Here is a 9,040-nt window from a genome sequence, read left to right as displayed (position 1 = left end):
GGGTAGCTAGGATTACAGGTGCCTGCCACCATGCCTGGCTGAGTTTTGTATTTTTAGTAGAGACAGGATTTCACCATGTTGGTCAGGCTGGTCTCAAACTCCTTACCTCAGGTGATCCACCACATCGGCCTTCCAAAGTGCTGGCATTACAGACTTGAGCAAGTCTCCATTTATAGCTGAAAAAACAGATGTAGAAAAGATCAGAATGTATTTAATAACTCCACAAGGGCAGGGACTCGTTTTGTTTGTTTTGTTCTGAGACAGAGTCTCACTTTATTACCCAGGCTGTAGTGCAGTGGTGTGATCACAGCTCACTGCAGCCTCCATCTCCCAGGCTCAAGTGATCCTTCTACTTTGGCCTCCCAAGTAGCAGGCACTATAGGCGCATGCCACCACACCCAGCTAATTTTCTGTATTTTTGTAGAGATGGGGCTTCCCCGTATTATGCAGGTTGGAGGGTAGGGATTTTTAGCCGGCTCTGCTCAGTCCTTCCTTTTTTGCTCACAGTTGGGGCCCATTTGCCTGGAACAGTATGTAGCACACAGAAGTGTGGTTACTTTTTGACATACTCCTTTGAGAGAGCAACTCAGTAAAATGTACTGAGTGCTGCTTCTGTGTGAGGCTTGGGCATAGCACCAGGCAGCCACACCCCTGGGCTCCCTTCCACAAATTCACCGATTTTCCTCCAGCCTCAGGACCTTTGCACATATACTTTCCTATGTCTGTCTGTCTTTCTGGTTTCTTTCTTTTTTTTTTTTTGAGACAGAGTCTCCCTCTGTCACCCAGGCTGGAGTGCAGTGGTGCGACCTCCGCTCATTGCAGCTTCCGCCCCCTGGGTTCAAGCAGTTCTCCTGCCTGAGCCTCCCGAGTAGATGGGACTACAGGTGCATGCCATCATGCCCGGCTGATTTTCTTTTTGTATTTTAGTAGAGAATGGGTTTCACCATATTGGTCGGGCTGGTCTCGAACTCCTGACCTTGTGATCCATCTGTCTCAGCCTTCCAAAGTGCTGGGATTTCAGGTGTGAGCCACCGTGCCTGGTCCCATCGTTTGTCTAGAGACAGACTCCCTTGAGGGAAGTACCTGGGCTATCTTGGGTCTGTCTCTGGCAGGCCCGTGTAATTCTTCATGTTAACCTCCCTGTTGCCTGAAAGGTTAAAGCATGCCTTGGTGCAGTTCTTTGATGACAAAGCCTGTATTTGTTTCCTCAGAAACCCCACTTCCTAGGTGAAGGACTGGCACCCTATTGGTTCTCTAATAAATATTAATCAAATTAAACACCAGAGACCAGTGCAGCTCCAGGCCCTGTCCTCAAAGACATCACATTCCACTAGGGGAGACAGATGTGTCCCAGACGGTGACAGCCCAGAGCGGGCAGAGCTGGGATGGCGGAAGCCCAGAGGGCAAGGGAAGCTGTTCGAACCCAGAGGAGGCACCTTACACAGTTTAGTGGGGAACTGGGGAGGGCTGCCTGGGGAAGGAGACATTTGAGCCAAGACCTGAAGAATGAATAGGAGTAAGCTAAGAAAAATGACTGGGTTGAGAATGTTCCAAATGGAGAGAACCACATGTGCAGAGGGCTGGAGGTGAGGGGAACCTGGGCACATTCCGGGAGCTGAAGTGTTTGTTGTGGCTGTAACATAAAGAGCCGAAGGGGGCTGGGCAGTAGCTCATGCCTGTAATCTCAGCACTCTGGGAGGCCGAGGTGGGCAGATCACCTGAGGTCAGGAGTTCGAGACCAGCCTGGTCAAAATGGTGAGAACCTGTCTCTACTAAAAATACAAAAAAAAAAAAAAAACTTAGCCAGGCATGGTGGCACACGCCTGTGATCCCAGCTACTCAAGGCAGGAGAATCACTTGAACCTGGGAGGTGGAGGTTGTGGTGAGCCGAGATAGCACTACTACACTCCAGCCTGGGCAACAGAGCAATACTTAAAAAAAAAAAAAAAAAAAAAAATAGCTGAAGGGAAGGTGAATGAGGCCAGAGCTGTCTGGGGCCCTGTCTGAGGCCAGAGAGCTGTCTGTGCCAGCCTGGAGGACTTGGCCTGTCCAGAGGGCACCGGAGAGCCATGGAGGAATCTAAGTAGGAGAGTGGTAGGAGCGGATCTGTAGTGTAGAACGAATTCTCCATGTTACTATATCAGTGATCCATGGGGTTGGGAGACTGGGCCGGGAGCCTAGGAGCAGCTTGGGCTGTACTAGGGCAGGGCTGTGGGGAAGAGGCAGGAGGCAGGTAGGAGAGATCCTCACAGGCTGAATGGCTGAATGGCCAGGCCTCAAAGCCCGGGACATGTTGGTGAGGGAGGTGACCAAGATCAAGTCCAGTGCTCTGGTGGGGCCTGCAGACCATGGGGTGGGCCCTGAGACCAGGTCCAGGAGAGGAACAGGTGCGGGGAAGATGCTGAGGCCAGTTTGGGACATGAAGAGTCAAAAAGCAATCTTTTTTTTGCCTGTTAGCTTCATTCTGATGCTTCTCTTGCTGATTGGGTCACCCCTGTCTCCCGACACTGACAATGTACCACAGGCCCCAGGCCTTGGAACCAGGCCCAGCCGTGGCCTTTCCTGCCCCATTTCACCTTGAGTTTTCAGAATGAGCCCTGAGCCTGTGTCCCCTGGAGTGTGGGCCTCAGTCCTGTGTTGGGAGCAGGACAGGCTGACCAGGCTGTTCCCATCCTCCAGGGGGGCATGTGCTCTGTGTACCTGAAGGACAGTGAGAAGGTCGTCAGCATTTCCAGTGAGCACCTGGAGCCCATCACCCCCACCAAGAACAACAAGGTAAGGGCAGGGGGCAAGGAGATGAAATGAGAAGTGTTGGGCACTGCCACGGACCCTGACCACACTACCCCCACCCCCAGGTGAAAGTGATCCTGGGCGAGGATCGGGAAGCCACAGGCGTCCTGCTGAGCATCGATGGTGAGGATGGCATTGTCCGTATGGACCTTGATGAGCAGCTCAAGATCCTCAACCTCCGCTTCCTGGGGAAGCTCCTGGAAGCCTGAAGCAGGCAGGGCAGGTGGACTTCGGCAGATGAAGAGTAATCCTCCTTCCTTCCCTGGCCCTTGGCTGTGACACCAGATCCTGCCTCAGGGCTAGGCGGATCATTCTGGATTTCTTTTTATTTCTCTTTCTAGTTTTCCATCTTCTCCCTCCCTGGTGCTCATGGAAATCTGAGTAGAGTCTGGGGGAGGGTCCCCACCTTCTTGTACCTCCTCCCCACAGCTTGCTTTTGTTGTACTGTCTTTCAATAAAAAGAAGCTGTTTGGTCTAAAAGTCTTGGGGGGAGAGTGTGTGTGTGTGTGTCTGTGTATATATGTGTGTGTGCTATGGGAATGGGGTGTCGTCTTTTTAAGTAGGGTCATTTGCACACTCCACTTCCTTGCTTTGTGGTTGGGCAAATAACTGGGCCTTATCTAAATCTGTTTTTCCAATCTAGATAATAGTGATAGTGCCTGCCCCAGAGGGCTCGTGAGGGGAATGTGTGTGAGAAGACATCTGAAGGAGGTCAGAGCAGAGCTTGTCATGTGATTGCTGACATTTTATCTTATTCAGACATGAATTATGCTAAGTGAAAATCACAGTGTCTTCCAGGAAACCTAAATTCCTCCTGTGGTGCAGGATACAGTGCTTGATGGTCCTTTTTCTTTCTTCTTTTCTTTTTTTTTTGAGATGGAGTCTTTTTTCCTTTTTTTAATTCAGTCCCAGTAGAGACTGCCAAAAACTGACAATGCTGATTATATTTTAAGTCATCATGTCGAGGTATTGGGAAAAGTTTTCAATTAGCAACAATCGTGCCTCGGATAAACCTCGTTGGCTAGAATACTGCCACTGCGCAAAGCTGAGACGGAATCTTGCTATGTCACCAGGCTTGAGTGTGGTGGCACAATCTTGGCTCACTGCAACTCTGCCTCCCGGGTTCAAGCAATTCTCCTGCCTCAGCCTCCTGAGTGGCTGGAATTACAGGTGCATGCCACCAAGCCCAGCTAATTTTTTTGTATTTTTGGTAGAGACAGGGTTTCACCATGTTGGTCAGGATGGTCTCTATCTCTTGACCTTGTGATCTGCCCGCCTCAGCCTTCCAAAGTGCTGGGATTACAGGCGTGAGCCACTGCATCCAGCTGATCGTCCTTCTTTTCTGTTTGAGATGGGGTCTCGCTCTGTTGCCCAGGCTGGAGTTATGTGGTACAGTCATTGCTCACTGCAGCCTGAACCTCCTGGGCTCAAGCAATCCTCTTGCCTCAGCCTCTCAAGTAGCTGGGACTGCAGGCATGCACCACCAAGCCTGGATAACTTTTATTTTTATATTTTTTATAGAGATGTGTCTCATTGTATTGCTTAGGCTGCTCTTGAACTCCTGGCTTCAAGTGATCCTCCTGCCTTGGCCTCTCAAAGTGCTGCAATTACACATGTGAGCCACAGTGCCCAGCGGTCCGTTCTCTAGCCTTGACAGCAGTGACAATAGGATTGCTGTAGCTTTTCCAGTGACGTGGGGCAAGAGTGGGTGCAATCTTAAAGAGACTGGAGCTTAGTACCCAGAACCTGCTTCCCTTCTTCATTAGATATTCCTGTCTTTTTACAAATGTAAATGCATTACAAAACATTTCAGGCTGGGCGAGATGGCTCACGCCCATAATCTCAGCACTTTGAGAGGCCAAGGTGGGGCAGATTATTTGAGGTGAGTTTGAGACTATACTGACCAACAGGGTGAAACCCTGTTTCTACTAAAAATACAAAAAAATTAGCCAGTGTGGTGGCGGGTGCCTGTAGTGCCAGCTACTTGGGAGGCCAAGGCAGGAGAATCACTTGAATCTGGGAGGTGGAGATCACAGTGAGCTGAGATTACATCACTGCACTCTAAGCCTGACGAAAGAGTGATCTAAAAAAAAAAAAAAAAAAAAAAAAAACCATTTCAGATGTTTAAGAATATATACTAAGAACACTCACGTCCCCACCACCCAGATGAGGAAACAGTATATACTAGATAGGACCCACTTCAGCAGCACAGTAATTTTTCTACCTTGGTATATTATTTGGTTCTAAGGTTTACGTAAACAGGATCTGATTTTTCTTCCAGTCAATTTAGGGGAGGTTCATAGTAACTGTTGGCTGGAGTGCAGTGATGCGATCTCAGCTCGCTGTGACTTCCACCTCCCAGGTTCAGACAATTCTCCTGCTTCAGCCTCCCCAGTAGCTGGGATTACAGGTGTGTGCCACTACACCCCGGTTAATTTTTGTATTTTTAGTAGAGATGGGGTTTCACCATGTTAGCCAGGCTGGTCTGGAACTCCTGACCTCAGGTGATCCACCCGCCTCGGCCTCCCAAAGTGCTGGGATTACAGGCGTGAGTCCCGGGGCCAGCCTTAATTTTAATTTTTATTTATTATTGTTATTTTGAGAGAGCCTCCTTCTGTTGCCCAGGCTGGAATGCAGTGCTGCAATCTAGGCTCACTGCAACCTCAGCCTCTCCTGCCTCAGCCTCCCCAGTAGGTGGGACTACAGGCGCGCCCCATCACTCCTGGCTACTTTTTTTTTTTTTTTTTTTTTTTTTTTTTTTTTTTGTATTTTTAGTAGAGACGGGGGTTTCGCCGTGTTGGCCAGGCTGGTCTTGAACTCCTGACCCCAGGTGATCCGCTGCCCCCGCCTCCCAAAGTGCTGGGATTACAGGCGTGAGCCACCGCGCCTGGCCAGAAGGTTTTGAGGACTGGCTTTTCAGATCGCTTTCTAAGCCTCAGTTTCCATTTTTGACAATTGGGAGGCGAAGGCCGATGCCCTTACACGTGAGACAAGCGACCTGACTCATGACTTTTTTTTGGACAAATCAGGCAGCCACTGATTCCCTTCATTATGGCCTCAGCTTTACCTCTGAGCAATCAGTGTGATCAATCCCCGTGTTGCCTCCTTTGACTGGGCGGTGGCGCTCCGCACGGCCCAAGCTGGGCGTGGTCCAGATGACTTTGGATCCCAGTTGGCGCCCCCAGGGGCAGCAAGCAGAATAGCTGGGGCAAACGTGCCTGCGGCAATCCGCTCGAAGCCTTTAGTCTCTCTCGGGCTTCCGTCCGCCCCCCCCCTGCGTTCCCATTGACTGTAGCGCCGGCCCAGTAAAGGGAGCAAGTGGGCGGGGCCGCGTGGCGTCAGCGCAAGATGGCGGCCTCGGCAGCGCTGTTCTCGCGCTTGCGGAGCGGGCTCCGGCTAGGCTCGCGGGGACTGTGCACGAGGTTGGCGACGCCACCCCCCCGGGCTCCAGATCAGGTGAGCAGAACGAGGGTGGCGCTCTGAATGTGGGGTCCCCTCCCAGGAGTTACGGACATATCGCCGCCGCTTGGAGGTTCTGGGACGCCGCACCTCAGGGTGCTGAATAAAACGTCGCTTGCGTTTTGGGCCCCTTCCCAGCCTCCTGGGTGAACAGCACTTTCTCCCTTGGCCTGGAGGCTGGGGGCCCAGGTGTGTCCTCCAGATCCCACCTCCCACCCACGTGGGCGCCGGAGGAGGAGGGGGTTACCTGTTTCCCATCTCAATGACCACTCAGGTGATTACTTGAGCAGGACGGGAGTGGGACGCTGGAGTCCCAGCCTTACCTTGGGAGTTATTTTTACTGTGGTGGTGGTGGTGGTGAGGTAGACGTTTGGATTTCCAATTCGACCTGCCTCCATGTTGACAGAGACCCAGCCATTCTGACCTCCAAGTCTATCACTTCTGTGCCCTAGTTCCCCAACCCCAGACAAGTGATTGTTCCTCGCCGCCCCCGCTCCCATCCCTTACCCTGTACTCTGCTACCTTTTAGCCCCAAGCAGCCAGATGTCATAACTCCCGGTCCTGTCTGCCCCTTCCCGCCCCCCACCCCTCCCCCCCTCCCCCCCTTGTGCCCTCCGTTCCTTCGCATCCCAGTGTTTAGGCCCTCCCATCCCTTATTCTCCCTGATCTGCTTTTCTGGGCTCCAGACCCTCCACTCGTGTTGTCTGCAGGATCTTGTGCACCTGGCCTGTTGGCTCTTAAAACTCTTGTTATCCTGGCGCCGGACAGTCGGGTTTTGACCCTCTGAGCAACCCCACTTCCTGACTACCCTTCCGGGGACACAAACGTCCAGGGCTCTGTGGGTGTCTGCCTCTTGGCTCCTGAACTTGATTCTTCTTGGACTGGAATGTTGGAAAGATCAGCTCTTCTCTCTTGGCTGACCTCCCCTTTCTCAACCGCAGGTCGCCGAGATCGGGAGCCGCGGGGGCACTCAGGCACAGGGGCCACAGCAGCAGCCGGGCTCGGAGGGTCCCAGCTATGCCAAAAAAGTTGCTCTCTGGCTTGCTGGGCTGCTTGGAGCTGGTGGGACCGTGAGCGTTGTCTATATCTTTGGTGAGGGACATATCCATGCCCCCAGTTCTATTCCTTGGCCTCCCTAGTCCACTGTGGAATCTCTCACTCTTACCCGCTACAAACATCTCTCATCTTAATTCCGTGGCTCTTTCCTCAATAGGGCAGCCAAATAGGACACCTGCCTTTGAAAACCAGGGAAGCCTTTCTTCTCCCTTCTACCTCTTAAGGTTCTAGTCTTTCTAGTTGGTTCCTGTACCAGGATACAGGAAAGAGGGGAAGATGGGGAAGGATAGGCGTAGATCAGCTTCCTAAACTTTGTCTTTCCTCAGCACCCAAAAATCCAGCCTTCCCAGTAGTTCCTTTATCCCTCAGACTCAAGAGACCCAGCCCCAGCCGCCTTTCTCTCAAAGACCCAGGAATCTTGGCTCCCAGCCCCCTCCTGGCTTGAATCCAGAAGGCTGTGCCTCTAACTCTCTTCCCTCAGATCCAGGAGTCCAGGCCCCCTATCCCACTCCTCCCTCAGGACCTAGGAGACTGGGCCCCAATTCCTCATATTCATCCTGGTCTCCCTTGCAGGAAACAACTCTGTGGACGAAAAAGGTGCCAAGGTGAGGGGGAAAGAGACTGAGTCCTTGCCAGGAGTCCTAGCCTGTGGGTGAGAGGGGTCCCCTTTGGGTTGTTCAGGCTCATTGCTGGTCTGGAGTGAGCCTTTCTTTCCTAAGGACCTTTGCTTATTCCTTTTGGGGTCCTGGAGATTCCTTTTCTGGGTGTGATGAGGTTCTGCCTCTGACATCCTAAACCTTCCATTTTTCTCTCTACCTCGCAGATTCCTGATGAATTCGACAATGGTGAGTAAACAAGCACGGATTCTGGAGTCCCTGACCCTATCAGCTCTGTCATTTGTAAGGATGTCTCTTTCCCCATCTGGTGTCTCTGGCCCCTCCTCCTTCCATTGGGGAGGTTGGGGAGCCAGCAGCTGGATAGCTTTGTGGGGAGGGACATTACAAAGCCCAAGCCCACTTCCCTGGCCCCTCAGCCCTGAGCAGATGGTCAGGGACAGATGGGGAGGGGAGCCTTGGGTGGGAGAGCCTGGGGACACAGTGTGGCCTATCTCCAGACACATGGGTTCCTGTGCCTCAGACTGAGCATCTGCAGCTCTCAGCTCTTTACCTAAACCCCCCAAGCCCCTACTCTATTAGTCTCATTTTCAAAACAATGCCTCTTTGCTCCCTCCCCATCTGGTTAACCAGCTTTTGGTGCTGAAATTTCTGACAAATTGGATAGTAGAGTAGTTGTCAGTCTTGTCACACCTGGCCCTTCCCAGGAGAAAAATGAAATTAGTGGATCCAGAAAGCCACCTGTTTATGTGGGGACGTTTGCAAACAGTCATGTTAATACACTGTTTCAAACTGGACAGGTGAGTGAGTACTGTTTTAACTGGGCAGATGTAGAATCATGCTAGCTTCAACAAATCAATATGCTGATTTAAATTGGCCAGGAAAACCTGCAGGTTTAAAGTGTATATGTTTACTCGTCTAACTGCTTTCGATATTGTGGGGTTTTTTTGTTTTTGTTTTTTTTGACAGTCTTGCTCTGTCACCCAGGCTGGAGTGCAGTGGTGCAATTTTGGCTCACCGCAACCTCCACCTCCCAGGTTCAAGTGTTTTTCGTGCCTCAGCCTGCTGAGTAGCAGGGACTACAGGTCCATACCACCATGTCCAGCAAATTTTTTTTTTTT

General features: G+C 51.6%; 2 protein-coding genes and 1 non-coding gene across 7 annotated transcripts in view; 2 read left to right on the top strand and 1 right to left on the bottom strand.

Moving 5' to 3' along the window:
• SUPT5H (SPT5 homolog, DSIF elongation factor subunit) overlaps positions 1-3,273 on the top strand; it is a 32,140-nt gene extending 28,867 nt beyond the window's left edge. For all 5 annotated transcript variants that reach the window (XM_017503028.2, XM_017503025.2, XM_017503026.2 and 2 more), the window contains 2 exons: positions 2,680-2,775; positions 2,856-3,273. In XM_017503028.2, the coding sequence (XP_017358517.1) occupies positions 2,680-2,775; positions 2,856-2,999 (240 nt within the window). In that variant the 3' untranslated portion in view covers positions 3,000-3,273. The remainder of the gene's footprint in view (positions 1-2,679; positions 2,776-2,855) is intronic.
• Positions 3,274-3,696: 423 nt separating this feature from the next.
• On the bottom strand, positions 3,697-3,837 carry LOC119467587. The gene has a single exon (XR_005196127.1). It is a non-coding gene; the product is annotated as a U4 spliceosomal RNA (small nuclear RNA).
• Positions 3,838-5,786: 1,949 nt separating this feature from the next.
• TIMM50 (translocase of inner mitochondrial membrane 50) overlaps positions 5,787-9,040 on the top strand; it is a 9,583-nt gene continuing 6,329 nt past the window's right edge. Inside the window, exons 1-4 of the mRNA XM_017503024.2 lie at positions 5,787-6,246; positions 7,191-7,341; positions 7,879-7,910; positions 8,129-8,150. Coding sequence (XP_017358513.2) covers positions 6,139-6,246; positions 7,191-7,341; positions 7,879-7,910; positions 8,129-8,150 — 313 coding nt within the window. The 5' untranslated portion in view covers positions 5,787-6,138. The remainder of the gene's footprint in view (positions 6,247-7,190; positions 7,342-7,878; positions 7,911-8,128; positions 8,151-9,040) is intronic.

Source organism: Cebus imitator, unplaced genomic scaffold (assembly GCF_001604975.1).
Source record: "Cebus imitator isolate Cc_AM_T3 unplaced genomic scaffold, Cebus_imitator-1.0 Scaffold306, whole genome shotgun sequence".
Taxonomy (NCBI): domain Eukaryota; kingdom Metazoa; phylum Chordata; class Mammalia; order Primates; family Cebidae; genus Cebus; species Cebus imitator.
Note: the sequence above shows the minus strand (reverse complement) of the source record. Positions and strands in the feature narration are given on the sequence as shown.